The following is a 21,080-nucleotide window of genomic DNA, read 5'->3' on the forward strand; positions in this document are numbered from 1 at the left end:
TTTAATGTAAGATGATATGTCAATATTTTAATATGCTATAATGTAAGTTTCCTAGTATATTACTCTGGTCCTGTGCACAACTTAATTTGAGCAACAAAATGAAAAGCAATTACAGTGTTTTAAAGTTCTACATCTGTATCCTGTTATAAATCATGTTATTAATGCTCTTCTGGAGTTGGAGGAGAAGCAGGTTTTTGGCAGTTAAGCCCTGTTGTATTTCAATTACTAGCTAGCTCTTCCTGTGAAGTGCTGTGCCACTTAAACTTCAAGTCATACCTTTGCTTTTCTTGCTCATTTTTGGTTGGTGTGGGCTTTGAATGTCTCTGTTGCTCATAGGAGAGACCTTTTTCAAATACTTACTTGGAAGTAAATAGTGCCACCTGTTCAGTTCAGTCTTGCTTTTCCCTTAGGCATAATTGAAGCAATGCATTTCCTTAATTTTTAACACTAGGCAATTTAAACCCTTTAATAGTCTGTGTATGTATTCTTATTATGATCCAATTCTTTCGTGGTGTATTTTCATTCAAATGCCTAGAAACTTTTCAGTTGAAATGCTGTTGGGCTTGAGGCTGACAGTCTTCAAAGATGAGGCTTACTGTGTACCTGACAGATACTTAACTTAATTTCAGTGTTTCGTCTGTCCCTTTTGCTAAAATATCTTTCATCCTTTCTTTTTGCCGATTAGATGACAAAATGCTTGTATACTTTTCTACTCAAATTCCAGTTGGATGATAATCTAATTTATTTCAGACAGTGAACTTTAAAAGCTTAATGTAAAGTGGTCTACTGGAAGTTTTAATGTATTAACATGAAGGAAGGTGGTGCTGATTTTTCTGAGATAATAGAAAAATTAAGAGTTTATGGTATGTCATCAAGCCCATATTCCATGACCGTTTAAGCAGTTCTGAGAGAACTGGTAAAGCAAGTGTTGGAGTTCTTTAAGTCCTATGTGCAGCCTTTAAGGAGTATGTTCACTTGCAGTTTTCCCATGCTTTGTATTAGTGCATGCATCTTTACAACAACTGAAAGGGCTTGAGCTTACTAGTTTGAAAACAGCCTACACATAGAAATTGAAAGGAGCTTTGACAGTACTGGATCTTTTCTTTTCTCACCAATTCAGTTATGTTAGCTCCAAAATAGCTAGCTTTTGAAGAATTTTGCTTCTGGAAAACTTTCTTGATCTTGACTACGTGTAAATTGGATCCCACAAGACTTGAACGATTCTGGAATATGTTTAAGCTGTACAGGCAGGCTTGTACCTCTGGATTCAATCCCTGAGTTTGGCTGGTAAAGATTATGTAACAAAATATTTAGCTTTCTTAAACCAGTACTTCTTGAGGAGAAGAAAAAAGGGATGGGGGCAAGAACTGGACTTAAGCCTTCTGGCTGGGTGCAGTTAGCAATGTAGCTAGAGCTGTATTTTCACTTCCAGCCTCTGAACGGTTCCCCAGACTGTTTAACGCAGTTCTGAAAAAGATCAACTTTTGCTCTTGTTCAAATAAGGGATATCAATGCTGTTATGTTTGGAGTTGTAGGATCTAAATCCTAACATGTATGGATGGGTGTCCTGCAGTTCTGTGGTAAGATTAGAGATATATTACTCTACAAATTTCAATTAAGAATTATGGCATCTTGATCAGCATGTGGCTTTTTGAATAGGAACTTCAGGAAAACACTCTGCCCTTTGGTATTATGTAAAGAGCTTCAGTGCTTAGGCCAGAAACTCAAGACTGGCATACAGTTAGTGTCTAAGCTCTGCTACTCTGCATAGTATTAAGTAATCCTGTAACTTTTTTCCTAATACCTGGTTTAGGGTACTGTTTTCTGAAGCTAACTTGAATATTCATGTAATTCAAGTTGTGGTCAAACTAAAAAGTAAAGGATCCTACTTCTGAAAAAGGAGGTGATGGCTTAAACTGGGTGGATAACTAATAAAAGTGTGTAAGCTACAACTGAGCATAATAAAAAGCTATTTGCCACTCTTATGTACCGTTGCATCTGTGTATATATAATTTTTAGTCATAGCTATTCTGTGATAGAAATGCTGTGTGCATTGTGTGCACTGTGTACTGTGTCCAGCTCTGTGGCCTACAGTGCAAGGAAGACATAGAGCTGTTAGAACAGGGCTACAAGAACGGTCAGAGGGCTGGAGCACCTCTCCTATGAAGAAAGGCAGAGAGAGTTGGGGTTCTTCAGCCTGGAGGAGAGAAGGCTCCAGGGAGACCTTATTGCAGCCTGTCAATGTACAAAGAGGGCTTATAATAAAGATGGAGAAACACTTTTGATCAGGGCCTGTAACGACAGGACAAGGGGCAACAGTTTTAAACTGTAAGAGGGTGGATTTAGGTTGGACATAAAAAAGAAATTTCCTTATGGTGAGGGTGGTGAGGCACTGGCACAGGTTGCCCAGAGAAGCTGTGGCTGCCCCGTCCCTGGCAGTGTTCAAGGCCAGGTTGGATGGGGCTTTGAGCAACCTGGTCTAGTGGAAGGTGTCCCTGCCCATGGCAGGGGGGGTTGGAACGAGATGATCTTTGAAGGTCCCTTCCAACCCAAACCATTCTATGATGATATTAAGAGACCCTGTTATCAAGATACTCTGGGAATTGGCACAACACACTTGAGAGCTGGCAAAACTTCTCTATGTTCTTTCTGGTCTATAAAATCTTCCCTTTGTGAAACTGTCCTATGCTTATTCCTGTATGCCCAGTCATCTGCACCTTTGCTAGCACTCTGCAGCCAGTAATTTTTTAGAAGTAGCATTTTTTTATATCTCTCTATGTATTTGTGTTTTTTAATTAGTGATTCTCTTGTGTTGCCAAATATAGTAGTAACTATAGGAAGTGAAGTGCTGTAGAGTTTCTCAGAAGAATATGGGTGTTTATGTACTAGTCATAGCTAGACCTAGATGCTTGAAAAATAGATGTGTAATACCTTAGAAAGGGCCATTTGTACAGAATTAATTTTTCTTCTCAATTCAAAGTCCTGATAAAGCAAATTCTGCTTATCAAATTTGACTCTGCCCTTTCTATTGAGTTACATCTAGAAACATTTTTATTTTCATTATCTGACTTTTCTTTCTAGAAGGTGTTCCCAAACTCTAGTTTGTGGTTCCATTTCTGTGACTGAAATTCAGTAACGTGGATAGCAGCCTCAACTGGGATTTTGGGGCTGCTCTTTAGTAATTCCTAGTGTCAACCTTGCTGATAAAAAAAAAAATAGAGCTTTTTTGATTGAGAGGTATTGACTTCAGTTGACTTGATTGGGTCCCTCCATTAATGCTTTGCACATGCATATTTTCTGAAGAGTTGCAAAGCAGATGTAAATGTGTTGATTACAAAATTAAATCCAATGCATCCAACTACAGGGCTGGGCAACTTGTACAGCTTAGTTGCCTGTGTAGTCAAACAAAAAAAAACCATTTTCATAAAAATAGGTATTAGGAGTGCCACTTAAATACTAAGTACAGAACAAAATTAAGTTGTTAGCTGCTAAAAATGATATTCATTAATAATTTTAGTTCAGTTGTGCACTGACAATATAATGTATGGTAACTAAAGATTCTTAATCTGAAAAAAAGAGCTTTGAGGCTAACAGCCAAAGTGAGTATAAGCAGCAGGGATACTACTGTAGTGTCTGTCCCCTGAAATGCAGCACATTTCTTAATAGTCTTTGTTAGGTAAATTAGCTCTAACTTAAATTCCAACACTTAAGGGGCAAACTGGGTGCTTAATGCTTTTCTTTAGGCATTTGATATGAGCAGTTTTTTCAGTTCTATAAGAATGCTATTGAATGAAGTGTTCTTTTGTTTCATTTGATGTTAAGTGCTTATATTTTTTATTACTAGGACTGGGCTGATGCTAATGTTTCAAGACAAATTGAAGATACTGTACTTTATGGATACTACAGTAAGTATTTTTAACTTCTAAATTTTTTTCAATTAATATGACCTTTAAGTGAAGGTATGAAGTTTTTAAGAGTCCTACTGGATTGTCCATTTTTGTTTAAACATTAGTCTTACATTTAGTGCCCTTCAGTGAGGTTTTTTTTATGTTCAAGAGCCCCTAAAAATGCAAATACACTGAAGGCCAATCCATGAAAAGGCTAATGGCTTCTGCCATATAATCTACTGTTAACCTGTTCCCTGTGTGTTTATTTAGAGATCCATTAATGGAAACACCTGGTTTTGCTGTAATTTTTATGGCACTTAACACATGCAGCAGTGTGAAACTTGCCTACTGTGTATAAGGTTCATGCAACTGTGAGTGTAACACTTGTTTTAAGTGTTCAGATTCAGCAACTATCATATTCAAAGTAAGAGCTACTGTAAAGGAGCATAAAGGAGGTGAATCAAGAGTGGTATGCCTAAACAAAACTGAAGCAAAAAATTAATTGAAATCAAATCTAATAAATAACTGTTCATCAAACCTAAACCTATGTGTAGTTTTAGATCCGTTATAGTTGTCCTTATGAAAAGTTCTATGGCTAATGCATGTGTGCAAGAGGTAGCTATAGAAGAGTGATGCTTATCAGAGTTTGAGTGAAATGCCTGCTGCAGTCAATGATACAAACTCAGAGGTAGTTGCCTGCTTTTGGTCATGTGTCCCAAGACTGGAAGGTTTTTTCTCTTGGAAGACTATGGATTGGTTCTTTTGAACATGTTTTTTTAGATCAGGAAATAATTGGTTCTAAATAGTAGACTTTTTTTTTACGTTACAGAACACTTATTGCTTGCCAGTGATAGTGACAGAAACTAGAATGTGCAGTTTCATGCTGAGTGAAGCCTAAAGCCAAAAGTAGTAAGAAACTTCTGTTTTCAAAAAGGAACTTTTCAGATAATAGTTTATCTTCCACAGAGATTTTTCCCTATAGAATAGTGGAATTGCTTTGTATTTGCTTTCTACTCTTGTTAGGTTGCTAACTCAGTTCTTGCTTAACAGCCCAAGCATTTCACAACTCCTAATGTGGAATGGTCTTCAAACTGTTCTGTGGACCACTTTATAGATTTGTGAGACTGGATGTATTTTCATAAAAAGTTTTGGGCTAACTGAGTCTATTTTTAAAGCAAGATGTCTCCTGGTAAATCCTGAACTAATTTTTGGAACAGATTTGAGCTTAAACCTGAAAAACTGCTTTTGTTTTTGGCCTGTTTGGACAGGTTTACCTGAAATACTGTAGGACTAATGTTTCATTTCATAGCATATCCTCCAGATGGTGGTAGAGATTTGAAGATGGTTTTAAAAGTATTTTTCTTATGTGATCTTAATTTGAGGAATTGATGTAAATTTTTATAACTAGAGCTACATTGAACTGAACAATAATAGGTAACTTATTTTTTAGAAGTCTCCATCATTCCTATATAAAAACCACAACTTAATGCTTCTTTCTGCATGAGCAGAACTGAAATCTCCTTTTGTACTTAAGGACATGAATACCAGTACTTTCTTATCTCTTCTGAAAAATGCAGTGATAACTATATAATCTTACTTGTCTGCTGTAGCTCTATTGGCAACTTATAGTATGAATAATTGGTACACTTAAGTCAGTCCTTCAATCCAAGTCACTTCTAATTGTAGCAAGAATTTCGAAGCTGTGGTTTAACTGATGTTTTAGAATGTTAAGGATTATTTTACTACCTGTATTGCAATTTACTGAGAAAGCTGTCACAATGTAGAAAAGCTTTTTTTTTTTTTTTTCTCCTTACAAAGTCATTAGTCCCCATGAGCAATGTTCTGTGTCTCATACCCAGCTGGTTTCTTGGCTAGACTGATAAAAAAGTAGGATGGCTTTGTACTGGTAGAATGACAAATGAGGTAACTTTCAGAATGAAGCTTGAAATAACTGTATTTTGAAGTGGGACTTCAATAGCCTAAAAGCTTTACTTAGGAAACCAGTCTACTGATTGCTTTGAAGCCATAGTGGCTTAGTGTGTTAATTCTCATAAAACCAACTGTATTAGAATGTGTCTGCCAGTACTTGAGTGATTGAAGAATGATCAGCAGTTGGCAGATGCTCTAAAACAGCATGTCAGCTTGTGTTTGGAAGGAAAACCTTTTTCAGAAAGGGTTATAGTTGGCAACTGTCCAAAGGCAGTTTCCTCTGTACCACAGAGAATCCGGCTGAAACAATTGACAGTAACCTGGAACTGTGTTCTGTAGCTCTTCTTCCCCTAGTAAGTAAACCCTACCTGTTGGAGTCAGCTTGATGTTCAGTGTCCTTTGGTAAAGTTTTGTGAATGGTGAAAGGATGCCATCAGTAGATCCCGGTCTTCCTCTGAGGTATACTGAGATCTCTTGACCTGCATATGTTAAGTGTCTCCCAAGTATAGTGTGGCAAGGACTGTCTGCTAAATTCTATGGGGATCTCTTAGGGTGTGCTTTAAAGCCTGTGCTAAACTTCTGATTTTTTTCCATTTCTTTTTTCTTAAATAGAAGTGTTTTCTTAAGTCAGCAATAGTTATTGTATGGTGGTTCCTAGGTTATAAAAGTTCTTGAGTAAGAATTTATCCAATTGGTGTAACTTGGATGATTTTTGCGTGGAGTTTTGTCTGCTTACTGCAAGTGTCTGATACCGAGTCATTGACACAAAGACTTGGGTTTCTAGAAATTAGGTGCAAGTCAAATGTGGCTACATGTTTTTAGTGTCTGGCCTTAGAAGGCATGCTAAATACTGTAGAAGACTTCCATGGCTGTACTTGACAAATACTGTGGAGTTACATCTATAGAAACACTAGAAACACTCTCCTAATAAGTGTGACTGTTTGTTGTTTTTGAGCAGTGATGTACCAGAAAATAAATTGAAAGTCTGTTATAGTATTGACAGTTGCTGTGGTGAATTGCTTTAACTGTCCTGCTTCAAACAAGTGACTTTTGGTGACTTGAAATTCACTACTGTTCTGTATACCTTACCTTTCACTGGGGAAAACAAGATGTCTGGTTTTGCAGTCTTGATGAAAAATTGTTTTAAGGAACTTTTAGATGTGAGAATAATGTATTTGGGAAGAAACACTCATCTAAAGTTTTCCGAAGTAGCTTGTGTCTCCTCAGCAGGAGAATTGAGGGAGTATATAACAAAGCATTGCTTTAAGCAGCTTAGTAGCATTGATGTTATGCAAGGCACCAGTGTATGATAGCATCTGGAAGAGTAAAAGTTTTGTGTGATGGAAGAGACTAATCATCATATAAGTTTCTTGAGCCTCCTGTAGTCTCTCAAAGGGATTTGAGGGACTGTATTTATCTTGGATGCTCTGCTTGAAATCTTCCCAGTTCTTGAAGATCTTTTGGTTCCTTCTACCTACTGCATTTTGCTGTTCTTTATTGTTCCTAGTGTTGTTCCTAGTTGCCCTTGCATACTACTAGGAGAAAAAAACCAAGTCAAAACATACTGAAGGGACCATTGCTATAATTTACTTGAAGACTGCTACCAGGTAGAACTTTATCATAGTTAAGGTGCCTTTGTATTGATATGGTGCAAACCAGCAGAAAATGAGTCATTTTGACTTGTTTCTCAGAATTATTCTGAGAAACATCTTTAAAACAAACCTTACCAAGGAATTCTTGCTGAAGATTGCTTAGACTCTGTGGCGGGAACCATTGTTGTACTGGCTATACAGTGAAGCACTTTTCCAGTGGTAGTCCTTCAAGCTTCTGAATCAACCCACAAAAATGTTTTGAAACAGAAGATGTACCTTTGAACCAGAGCAAAGAGCAGTCCCTGATTTAAAACTAAAGTCTATAGAATTGCAATAATGAAAGCTGAGACAGTCTGTCATGTCACAAGGGAGTTAGGGGGAAGGGAATATCTTTGTCACCTGGTTGACTGGCTGGTTACTGCTTCAAGACCTTTGAGTTTGAAGGTTAGCTTTCCAGGGAATAAACAGCCTTTTTAATGGGCAGAACAGGCAATTAGATGCTTGTCCTTGGGTAACTAACTTGTGTGAGCTGATGAAAGGTGCTGCTCTTCCTTTTTCATAAGTTCTGAAAAATAAAATTCAAAAACCAGATGATCAGTTTCCTGTATTGTTGATAGTAACTTTGTCACATCTTATAAAGTTTCCTTTGTAGTATAATAGGAAGAACAATGTTTTACTACTTTAACTATGTGAGCTATAAATTTAATTTTCAGTTCTAACTAAAAAAATTCTCCCAGGCAGTTTTAAGACTTCACCTGATGGATGAACAAAAAGGTTTGTCTTGGAAGTATTTTACTTGGGAAAAGCAAATGCAAAGTTGCTTTTATGTTTGTTTGGTTCCCCCCCCCCCCCCCCCCCCCCGTGTTACAGACCTATAAAATTACTATGGTAACAAGGTTTTTCAATAGAGCAAATAGCAGAGCTGTTGCAACAGTAAGTGTAAGCTGGAGTTTATGCTACTACATGTAAATAAAGTTACCCTCAAGTAGTAATATTGAATCTTCTCTTGAAATTCATTGGAAGCCCGTAACTTCTAGAGAGCACATTTAAGTTGAACTTAAGGACTTAACTGCCAGCAGAGCATTTGTGATGGGTGGAATATTCTAGAATGAGTCTCATGCTGAATCTTGTTGTGTATGCAGATCCTGTCTCAGAGTTGATACAGAGCTATTAGAGCTTAAGGTTTTTCATACAAAACATCTGTTACAAGTCAGCATTGGCTGAGAACTTCAGTTCTTTTAGTAAAGCATAAATTTGAAGGAATTGTGACCATTTAATGGCTTCAAATAGTGGTTGTGGGACAGAAAACTGGAACTGAAGTTTATTGTTCCTCATTTTAGGTGTAGGTGACTACCTGGCAGGCTTGCAAACTGCCTGAAGGTATTGGTCTGTACTTGGGGATTTCCCAAGGTCTTCAGTGAAGAACCCCCAAGGAGAACCGTTATAGCTCTACAGGTTTGCTGACTTCTAAAACAGAGTTGGCAGAAACAAAACTTTAGCTGCACCTGGAGTTAACTTGGCTCAATTTTTATAGTCAATAGCTTAAATAGTGAGAGGTATCACTTAAGTATTAAAGCTAGATGCTGTCTTGAAATGGAAGTGCACTATTTGTGCTAGAAGGGGTCCTGTTTCCAGCAGCATGCTAGCGTGCTTTTTGCCCCCTGTGCCTGAGCCATTGTTGGCATTTAGTGGATACTTGTGGTATGCTAACCCAAATTTCAGCATTGGTAGAAATTCACTTTGACTTCAAGTGCTGAGGTTGAAAAGGGAACTCTGGGGATAACCTAGTTCAATAAACTCCCTATTCACTGCAGCTCACTTAGGCCAGTCTCCAGCTGGGTTCTGAATATCTCCACGAATGGAGATTCTATGTGTTGGAGTAGCCTGTTCTAGTTTCTGACTGCAGGTAGAATAAAAGTTCTTGTTTAAATGGAAATATTTCACTTTTGCTCTTTCCCTTTTTATCCTTTCCCTGGACACCAAGAGTCTGCCACAGTCTTCAGTTCCACAAAAGTATTTATACACATGGGTAAGATCCCTCCCAAAGCCTTCTTTTCTCCAGGCTGTGAACAGTCCCAGCTCTCTCAGATGCTCAAGCCCTTAATCATTGTTTGTTTTCTGGGCTCTCCAGTATGTGTGTCTCTTGTACTGGGGAGTCTAGAACTGGACATGGCACTCCAGTTCTGAAGTGTTGGTGAGACCACACTGAGTCAAGGGCAATAATTACTTTCTTTCATCTGGTGACACTCTTCCTAATGCAGCCCAAGGTGCTGTTGGCCACCCATGCTGCAAGATTGCTAGATTTGTGGCTCTTTGACAGTGTGGTGAGTTAAGGTGACCCAGCACAAGGTCTAGCAAACATGGGAGCTGGTGCAAAGAAGAGTTTTAATATGACAGGTGGATGGTGGAGAAGGGGAAGTGGGACCCCTCCTTGGATCAGATATGACTTGCCTCTTAATGCTCACTGAGGAAGGCATTTTGGCATCTAAGTGTTATGGTCAAGTAAATAAGATTCTGGTTTTTCTTTTGTTATTGGTGTGGAATGCTGATGTGCTTTTATGGTCTGCTTGTCAGGTGCTTATGGTTAGAAGTAGTCATGTGTGAATATTCTAGGTACACTTATGCGGTCTTGAACTTGCAGGTAAAACCCATGTATTTAATCTTTAACTTGGAAACACTATCTAGTTCTGTAGTGTGGCTTTTGCCCATGCCTTAAGAGTCAAGAAAGGATCATGGGGTACAGGAGACTTGAAGCTAGAAGCAACTCCTGTGGTATACTTCACATGCTGAATTTCAACTTGATGGATTTTGTTTAGCTAAAGACCAAGCCACATGTGGTCAAGAAGAATCTGACCTAATCATATTTCTTAGATGAGGGTGAAAATTGAAAGCTTTTCCACAGAAATAACTGACAGGGCAAGATCTGATGAGCATCTTCAATATCCAGTTACACGTAGTACTGCTCTAAGTATACTGTAGTTGCCTATCAGTACAACAGCATCAGCCTCGCTGCTACCTTTTTGCTGTCATTTGCCTGCTTGAAATGGACTCATTTTGAGTAGGAGAAGGGAATAGGCCAGCATGCTCCAGTGATGGCTGTCTGCTGAAGTCCTAAAGGCTGAAACTGCAGCAAGTGACCAGGCTTGCATGCTTGCTCTAAGTATCTCTTCCTTTTCCCACCTTTGAGAGAACAGTACTGGGCTTGATGAACCATTGGTCTGACTCCTCTTTTGCATTCTGCACTGATTTCTGCAAGATTGTTATGTTTTTTCCAAATTTGTATTGAATTACAGAAATGGAAGCATGTTTTATTAGGAAAGGCTTGTAGAACTTTACCTTATTGGATTCTCCCACTAGTTTAATAGCCAGTACAGTCTTAAGAAGGTGTAGGGCTTGAGCTCATGTAGTTCTATGAGAGAGGCATTAATTTGATATGATCTGGAATGAGACTAAAACATGGGAATCAATCTCTTTGACACACTTTTATAGGTAGTGTGGGATTGGCTAGGCAGGTATTTCCTGTAGCTTGCTAATCAGCTCTTAGGTAAGTTTTAATTAGTTTAGCAGTATTATCTGAAACTAACTTTTTAACCTTATATTGCTAATGTGAGAATAAATATGCTTTTGGTCAGATGTGTCTTGGCTTTTCAAAATAAAGACCAGAAGCTACCTCTTGCTCTCTTCAAGAAGCTGAGTGGCATTTTCTAACACCTGACTGACTTTACTTTCCTTCAGATTTGATTTTGGCTACTTGGATAACTTCTGAAAAAACTCAGTTGCTACCAAGTAAACTTTCAGTGAGTTGAAACATTTTGGTTTGTTAGTTGAGGGTAGAGTATACAAAAGGAGGTGGGTGATATTTAGTTTCAAGTTATTAAAGAGTTGGCTTGACATAAGAGGGCTTAGTGGGATCTTGAAAAAGGTTCAGTCCTCCATTGTGCCCTGCTTTACTCCATTTTCCAGAGGATTCAACACTCTACTACGTTGGGTTGTAAAAAAAATCTAAGCTAAACTCTTCCCTGTTGTTTTCCTGCTGACATGACATATTGTTAAACCAGTATAGACTTTTTTCTTAATTTGATAAATGCCTGGCAAGAACTTGAGGATTGGAGACCACTGGCAAGAACTTGGGTTTTGACTTAACTATGACTTCATGGAAAGTACAGTTATTTAACCTTTTGGTAAGGCCGATGTGGATAGTCATATGCTTTGTTTACCCTGACAATGAAGAGAACCTTATAGCTGATAACTTCAAAGTTATGAAACCTAGGGAGGATGTCAAGGTCTTTATGCAATATTCTACTTAGAGCTGCTTAGACTTGCATCTAAACTTGATTTAAATACTCCAGAATGCAAACAATATCCTAAACATAGTTGTCCTGCAAGCCCTGGGATGTGGAAAAGGGAATGAGTTTAAAGAAATTGGAATAGAACTGTTGGTAACAATGCCAGTTCAATAGAATTTAATTCTTCCTGAATGAAAATACCTTGTTTTGATGTGTCTTTGATCTGGTTTTACACGAATTCTTTGCATATTGCAATGTATTATTGAAATGATGGGTTTGGGCAACTAGTATAGTCATTTTTCTGATTGCCTTTACATATCAGATCTGACTTCCACAGCAAAAATACTTAAATTCAGCCACTTACTTGGCACACAAACTCCTCTAGGTATTCACATGGTCATGGTATTGAACTGTTATAACTTCTGTAAAGGTTTTGTTTTATAGAATTGCCTCTGACTTAAGCTTTACTGAAATGGTGTAAGCTTGCTAATTCACCACTTGAGTTGAGAGGCATCACTTAGCCTGGAAGCTTTGAATAGATGACTTAAAGATAATAAGATAGATTTCCAAAACTTTTTGACAAATTAGTTGCCAAACACTTGTGACAGTCCTTTAAAAGTTGGATACAGTGATGTTAATAGCAGCATGTGAAAATAATAGTTTTGGTAGTGTTTCTTGGACAGAGTTGAAAACTCTGCTTACTTATTATATGCTGTTCAGATGCTTGTGCTCTGATTGGCTTTCTTAAAACCTGGTGAAGGCTGGACAAACTATACATCTATTCAACAGTCTCAATCCAATTAAATAAGACAATTTAGCAAAAAGATTCAGTTAATTAGTGTAGCTGATTGTCAGTAGCCATTGAGAGTAGTCCTCTGCTAATATACTGTCACAGATCAGTAAAACTTAGAAAACTGGATGTTAGTATGAAGAATTACAGGAAAGTGTCAGGAGACAGTATGTTTTATTGTCATATTAGAAAACCATAAATCCTTTCCTTTTTAGAAACTATGTAAAACAAATTTAAGATACAGATTAGCTATGTATTCAGTAATTGAACACCAATGGCTTAAATACAAAAAAAACCCCAGGTTTAGTTTCAGAAGCCTGAGCTGTTTTCTTAAAGTTGAATTAAGTTACTGCAGCGACAGCATTTAGGTAGTACCAATATTCGACTGGTGTAGTGGTTAATGGTAGCCTTATTTCACACGGTTCATAGCTATTCTCTTGAATTAGAGTATCCCTTGCTTTATCCCCTTGGTAGAAACATGGATCAGTCCCTTATCTAAATGAGTGTACCTCATAAGTAAGGTATGCTGAAGTTATTAATACAGCAAAACTTGGAAGTGAGGATGTTTTCTGTGCTTGCAGTGACCTCTATGGGCTGATTATTCTGATCTTTGTTTAATGATGCATATAACTTGCCTAATTTACTGGCACAGTGCAGTGTGGATTTTGGACTAATCTAAAAACCTAGATTTTTACTTTATAGAGGCTTGATTTTTTGAAAGCATTCACAATATTGAAGCAGTTTGGGTACTGTGGTAGAAGGTTGAAGAACGCTACATTTCAGAGTTTGAAGTTTTCAGGTGTCTTAGAGCCCTGAATTTTATGCTCTTGGTAAATGTGAGAAAGCTTATGAACTAACCAAGAACTACTTCTGTTTGTTGCACTACCATACTAACTCAGCACTCTAAACAGTAGATACCTCTAATGTCTTGAAATATTTTTCCAAAGAATGAATTCTGTTTAGAAATCATTTCTCATTCATGCTTAGGTTCTAGGTGTTGATACTTTATTTGGCTTCTGTACCACCTTCAGTAACAGTACTGAGGCGGATTTCTTTGAAGCACATGGATATTCTAAGGAGTGCACTAGCCAAGATAAGAGCCCACAAACTTAAGTTAGGGATGATTATATTGGTTAGTGGTGGGAAAGCACTAATTAGTTATGCAAAATGAGGCAAAGATTAAAAATAGCGAAAGACCACATGATTTGTGTGGTCCTGGGTATCTTTACTTACCCACTCAAAGGGGTGATTTTGTGCTTGCACAAGCAGTCTTGGTTGTGTGGTATTTGTAATATTGAGGGCTTTGTTAACTATTGTAGGCTACCTTTCCTGTGGAGTGCAAATACTGTAACATACTGCTTGATAGTTTTTAGTTTCCTAATAGACTTCTGAAATGTTCATAGTATAAGATATTTTGTAATGTTGAAGGATTTTGCTAAATAATGATGTCTGAAAAAGTATGTAAATTCTCATAATAGAGAGCTGAAGATTTAAACTTTAAATTCTTGGTCTGAAATTGGTCTCCTCCCTTCATATCATTGGCTAATCAGCCCAATTGATTTTGACTAGCTTTCTTAATGTCTTCAAACTTGCCAGTAAGTATTTGTGAATACGTATGTGTTAATTTAACCCTTCACTTAGGTTCAACTAGCTGGTTTAAGTCTCTTAATATCACCTGTGCATCAAAGTAATATGACAGTGTGATTGTTTCGATTTAGCGGCTACTCAGATAATGTCTGTTGCAATCTCCAATTAGTTCCTCCTTTAAAAAAGGCATGTTAAGCAATGATACTATATTGCTACGGCTTGTTCTATTTTGTGATTTGATGTCATCAGTAACAGAACCATGCCTTCCCTCTATAATGTACTTTAATAGTAGAACATCCCCTGAGAATGGAGTCCAGTGATCAAAATAGCTTTAAATTTGTTATATTTTTGTATATTTTTTCTATGAACAGCTTCTGTTATTAGGTGGCATAGCTTGCTTTCATTCACTATCCTCCATGCTACCTCTTCCCTCATGTGCTAGTCCTGTATATCACCTGCATGCAGATGATTACTTTTAGTCTTTGTATCCTGGCTGAGTTGAAGGTGGATCTGAAATCCTTAGTCTGAAAGGGTTAATCCTGTAAATTTTTTGGAGTTCACAAAATAGTAATAGTTCGTATGCTGGCTAGTAAATTTTATCAGCTTTTCAATGCTTGAAATTAATAAGAGGTAAAATGAGAGTAAACTAATGCTTGATTCTTTCCTTTGGATTACTATGCAGTGAATGAAGTGCCAATGTAACTTTGCCTCTTCACTTAATTAAATTCTTTCTCCTAGCTTTGTACTCCATCATACTGTTCTGCGTCTTTCTGTGGATTCCGTTTGTCTATTTCTATTATGAGGAGAAGGAAGAAGATGATGGAAACACATGCTCAGTAAGTTCACTCTAGCGAATGCACAGAGCAGTGAAAAGACAAATGAATACAGGCAAAAATGGAAGCAAGAATGAAATGAAACTTTAGTGAGATAAGTAATTAACATCTGTATTGCCATGAATTCTTTAAGCTTCCTACAAATTCCTTTGAGCCTGATTTCATATACAGGAAGTTAAAACTTCTTACATGAGATTTTCTTAGAATAAAAAACATGTATGAACTGGTTGAAAGTAGAGAAGAAGATTATACTGATTCTGAGATAGACACTACATTGGAGTACCATCCTTCTTGTAGCATTTGCATTTTTTCTTGAAGTAGACACTGGTAATTTACCTGAAGCTAGCATTGGGTTATTTCTGTAATGCACTGAAGATTGTTTGACATGCATGACATTCCAGGGAATATAACAAATGCATGCCAGGAAGCTACTAACTTCTCAAATGAAAATGCCGTTCTTAAAGAATCTTTTAGTCATTGATGATGATCGTTTTCCCCTCTATTCAGTTGTAACCTTAACATGAGAAAAAAGACATCTAATCATAGCCATAATATAAAGCATTGGTAATAAGAATTTTCTTTGAATGTATTTGTACTGAATGAATGTACCCTGGCTTCTGGCCACAGCTGCTTAAGTGCATAGTTTATGATGGAAACATAATTCAATGTCATTGTTCATAGTTCTCAAGCTATGAAACTCTTCAAGAATGTGTACTTCTGACTTGTATCTAAAGCTACTCATGTTCTTCTGTAGAGGTCCCTTTGTAGAACACTTGTTATGCTAAGTATGCTTTGCCATAACTTGTTGCACAAATCCCTTTGGATTTATTTTATGTTAATTTGTTAACTTTCTCTTTAATATACAGCAGGTTAAAACTGCACTCAAATATACTTTGGGATTCATCACAATTTGTGCAGTTCTTCTCTTAATTGGGTAAGTATTTGTACTGAACATTAACAGGGGATATACTAAATAGAACCCCAAAGAGAATTTTGTTCTGTGCAAGATTAAAATGGTAGATTACAGTGCACTCTATCTGTATAAAGAATATTTAGCTTAATCTCTAATAGCACTTAAATATCCTGAGAATTAGGTACCTGAAAAGTAAGAGTTTAACTGGAAGCTGAAACTTTTCTTAATTGTGGAGGTACTTGTGCTTCCAAGTTCTGCCTGTTTGTGCAGCGTAAATGTCCATTGAGGACATGATGGCTATGATATTTACAGCTGTATTGATATCTCTGTGTACAACGGAGTAAAGTATTTGTGCTCTTTCTGTTTTCTGCCTCTGTCAAATGCTTTCATGGACATTCCAAAACAGTTTTTAGGAATATGAGTAGGTGTTATATGCTTATTCCTTTCCTAAATGGAAGTGTTCTGTGAAGGACATAAGTATAATGTGGGATAATACTTGATATAGTTTTGCCTTGTATGGTAAAGGTTTTGCTGGCATTTGTTTGAAAGGCAGATGTTACTGATGTGGGTAGCTTGTTTGCAGCAAATGCTGTTATTCTGAAACTCCAAGCAGTATTAGAGATTCAATTCAAGATCACCGTTAAGCATGACATGCACACCAATATTGAATGTTTCTAATATATGCTGTGTCATAAGCTTTTTAGCATTTTGACTGCAGCAATGAAGTTCGTAAAATTTACGAAATGTATGCTAAAATGATTCATATCGAAGTACTGGAGAGTAAAGTAGAAACTAGAGTGAAGATAATGCTTCTAATTCTATACCACCTTATTGGAATACTGTTTTAGTTTTGATAAACACTTAAGGTATGTTTCTAAGAAGTCTGTCCTTTCAATTAGAAGTAACATACTTGCTATTATGAGGGACTAAAGGAGTTTGAGTTACCTTAATCATGGTCTAGAAATATTACTAAAGCTTCTGACAAAAGCTGTTTCTCTGAGTGTTGGCTCACATCATAAGCATACATATAGGTATGGTATAATATATCCAGTTTATAAAATTTTGCAGTGTCTGTAGTAGGTGTCAGCTGAATCCTCAGCAGCTGTAAGCATGTTTGTTCTTTTCTTCCAGTAAGATGGAACTTGGTTCTTGACTTCCTAATTGTCCTCTGTGCTCTTAGTTTGTTCTTTAAAGTCTTCACAACTTGTAAATTACAGCAGCTTCTGTGATCCCCTCTGATACTGTGCCATATGACAGTGAGATTGACTTGCAAATCTGTGACTAAGTTACTGAACAGTGCTTCTTTATAGGTACAGACTTGAAACCCACTGATCTAAACAGCAGGAGTATCTGCTGCAGGGAGGCAGGACTCCTTTAGATACTGATAGGGATTTTAGTATTTCTGGGTTCTAATTTGAATGATTTTTCTGCTATTATGTGTATGAGGTTGCTTGCTTTCTTTTAAGATGGTAATGATTAAATAGTAGCATCATCCTAATGCTGTCAGAATGGAAAAGCACCTTTGCTACTTAAGAAACTGCTGCAGAAGAATATAATTCTTGCCTGTCCCCTTTAAGAGAAACTGAGACTGAACAGCTCAGTTTAGGAAGCAAATGAGGTGACTGCTGAAGAAAAATGTGAACTTTGGTTCTAGTATAGTTTATATAAATAAAATAGTAGGTGTCTTGGTGTTTATATGCGTGCTTGTTATGGAGAAGTTACTTGTCTTAGTCAACTGTCTGCACAGCAAGGGCAAAGAGCAGCCTCAGAAGTCCCAGTGTGATAGGAAAGAGATAAGTGGGAGCTGAAGCTTCTACCTGAAGGGCTCAACTGAATGTGAATAGTGAAGACCAATCTTGCAGTATGGCCTATACTTGGCAGTAACAGGAGACTTTCTCACTGGTGGTCAGGATCAGACCAACATTAAAGCAGAGTGGAATTCTATGTACTGGATTTAATTTTAGGAGGCTAGGCTTAATGGACTACAAGACTTGTGCACACAGGTTAAGAGCAAGAAGGGTTGGAATATTACCTTTTAAGTGCCTAGCAAATAGTCTATCTTCTTGTGCTTACATGACTAGTGTCTCATATCAAGACAACCTCTGTTCTGAGTGATTTAGCAAGTAATCTCTATAATTAAAACAGCTCAATAAATAGCTTGGTTCCTTTAAATAGAGGTCTACACAAGAAGTCCCTATGTCTTGCCTGGTTAGCAGTCCTGGAAGAAACCCTAAAAGCTGTATTAAGCTTGAATTTTAAGAATATCTTATTCTTACCTGGATGTTTACCTTGCTTCATTAGAGATCTGTGTGACTGTTTGGGGAAACATAGTATCTGTTTTGTGCCAGATGATCTTGGAGGTTTTTTCTAAGTTGGTAACACAGCTCAATGAGCAGGATTCCATTGTCTAAATTGTTAGGAGTAGTATTTGTACCTCTTACTCTAGTTGTCTTACAGAGCCTCTTGCTGTGGCAAAAATGTGCATGTCTGTAATAGCACTTAAATGCTCTGCACACAAGTAACTTGATGCAGAGTATCATTAAAAGTGAACTATAGGACAATTTACACTGGGATACTTGGAACTAATAGTTACTTGTAATGCCTTTCGCTTTGAAATTATCTGCTTTCCTTGAATAGAGTTTATTTACTCTAAATGTCATGTGCTGGAGCCAAGGGGCTTGAGATACTACAACCTATGTTAAGGCACCCTTATACAGCAGTCTTGTTTGAACTAAAATATTTGCTTTGGAGGTTAATGAATGTTTGGTTCTAAAAGTAATGTTTCACTGACTGTCAGTGTTTGGAATTAAACTAGTTACCTTAAATTTTCTAGAACTGTTAGCTTTTTAAAAGCTGTGAATATATGTCTAATTAGCCTGTAAATAATTATGCAAATTATATTATAGCAGAACTCACTTTAAGGAAATGAGTTTAAATCTAGTGTGTTAGAAATAATTTTCCCAAGGATGGCAGTTAATGGCACTCCTTGATTTAAGGATGAAACTTGACCCATCTACACCTGTGTGTTATTAGCCCTGCCAAAAGTTAATAGTTTTAAACTGCTTGTCTTGCACTTACTTTCCTTGTTCTGCAGCCTGGATAATGATCTAGAGCTTAATCAAAATATTCCTAGGATGTGCTTTAAACAGCATAGCAGTTTGCTTCTATTCGTAAAATTACTGCAATTACTAATTTCATTTGTGTCCAGAATGCCAAGTGTAAGACATAACAGCTGAGCTGCTCGGTTTGCTTACATTAACTGAATTCTCAGCTATACCTGTAAAAGCCTACACTGGCACTTGTACTCCATTCACTTGCTGTCAATGGACTGACTTGTATTATGTCACAGTGATGACAGGTGAATGGAGTTATTTAGCATGGAAACTTCTCATTCTGTTGATGGCCACTATGGTCCTCAGGCTGTGTTGACCATTTAGTCAACATAGCAAAATAGCCAAGACTTTTGTCAAACTTATTCTAGCTTAGCGTGCATGAAGAATAGGCCTAAACTGCTGTGTGCTGTGCTGGTTCAATGGATGGGCTGTGTTTTAGAGATCCTTCGGGAGTGTGGACTGGACGCAGGTCTGTAGATGGCTAGGCACACTAACTCTGTCTTGTTCTTCTTGTGGCCTGTTAAGCTAGAGGCCAAAAGTCTGCTTAGCTGGGCTAGTTAACCTTCTGGCTAGTTTGCTACTAGTTGAGGGGCCCTGTTCAGGAAGGGGGATAAGATTCCTGCTTCCTTGGAACTAAAGTGTGTGACTTTATAGCGCTTGTATTCCTCTGAGGCTCTTGGTGCGTGGAACTTGAACAGGAGCAGAATGAGGTGTCCATCTCCTTCAGTCAAGATTTAGCTGAGTACTAATTGAAAAGTGTGTATAATGGGTACAGTGGATTCTGCTCTGATTAGTGTCCTTTAACATGCTGATTGTAGGTAGTCTCAGAAAAAAAAATTAAATACTTTAACCTTATTGCTCTTGGAGGGGGGAAAAAAGGCAAGCAAGTTGTAAGAACAAGTTAGAATATTTATATCTCATTTGTTCCCTGCATGTGGTCCACAGATAGCAAATTCATACTGATGCTAAAATAAAAGGGCTTGAGCTCACTTAGTTTCCCAGAGTCTCCTATTTTAACCCTTTTTAGCAGTTAACACTGCATTTTTTTTGTGTTGCTATCTCTTGTAAGTAGAAATTTTGCCTAAACTTGTTTTAGTACCTGTGTCTTAATTTTGCCTGGATGCTATTTTACAGAAAGAAATTACTACTAGAGGCAGTTAGAAGAACAAAATCTAAGGTCAGCAAGCATGCATCAACTGACGTAAATGCTAGCCTTAATCTACCTCCTGCACAGTCAAAAAGCTAAAAATCAAACACTTTTTAAAAATTAAGAATTTAAAAATTAAAATTTTAACTTTGTTTGTAGAGTACCAGTTTGGTTTTGGTTTTGATGTGATAAGTGCACACAGTTAGTTTAGCACTAACCTTTGAAACACATGCTTATGTTCTGTACTTGAAGTATGAGGCATACTCCTGGAAGATGCATATTTATTATTCATTTGTTTACTGGGACTTGAAGCAAGGATCTAATTATGTACTTTTTTCTTACAAAAGTCCAAAAGATATTTGTCAGTGTTCTTTATGGACTTTGGATTGGGTTCTCGCATTCTTTACCTAAAATGTTTCCCTCCGAATCTGACTTCCCCATGACTTGTACGTGTTCTGTTCTGTGTCTGGAATCTATGGTTTGAGGTTGGTATGGAGGTTCTATTTTCCAGCTTTTACCCAACTAGATGTTTTGCATATGGAGATGCTGAAGAGTTACTCTTACTGTTGGACTTGAAATGGGCAGTCTGACAGCAGGAAGCTGTCAGCTAGGGGACTGTTCCACCTGACGTTCTTCTGAGCACTCTTTGCTAGTCTCCGCTTATTGGAAGGTCAAAAACATTTAATGAACTTCTCTGCAGTTCAGTTCTCTGGGCCAACTACAGAACGAAGAATGGAATGCAGCAGATGTGTTGTTATTGTAGGTGTAATAATGGAAGATAAATGTCCCTTTAAACTTTAATTAATGCTCGGTGTGGGAATCATTAATTGTTTTATTCTAACTTCCAGAGGTGTGGATTTATAAGAGAATTTCTCTCAATTGATGCTTAAAGTCTTTTTGTTCCTCAGCACACGAGTCAAACCAGGATAGTAAATCAGATTGATACATCTTTTAATGATGCTTGAGTGTAGGGTCCTTACCTCTGTTAGGACTGGTAAATAGA

The 21,080-nt window shown here is 37.3% G+C and overlaps 1 protein-coding gene across 1 annotated transcript in view; it reads left to right on the forward strand.

The window, feature by feature from the left end:
* LMBRD1 (LMBR1 domain containing 1) overlaps nt 1–21,080 on the forward strand; it is an 83,869-nt gene that overhangs the window by 6,345 nt on the left and 56,444 nt on the right. The window contains exons 3-5 of the mRNA XM_030007474.2: nt 3,845–3,905; nt 14,810–14,907; nt 15,771–15,838. Of these exons, the coding sequence (XP_029863334.2) occupies nt 3,845–3,905; nt 14,810–14,907; nt 15,771–15,838 (227 nt within the window). The remainder of the gene's footprint in view (nt 1–3,844; nt 3,906–14,809; nt 14,908–15,770; nt 15,839–21,080) is intronic.

Source organism: Aquila chrysaetos, chromosome 2 (genome assembly GCF_900496995.4).
Source record: "Aquila chrysaetos chrysaetos chromosome 2, bAquChr1.4, whole genome shotgun sequence".
NCBI lineage: Eukaryota > Metazoa > Chordata > Aves > Accipitriformes > Accipitridae > Aquila > Aquila chrysaetos.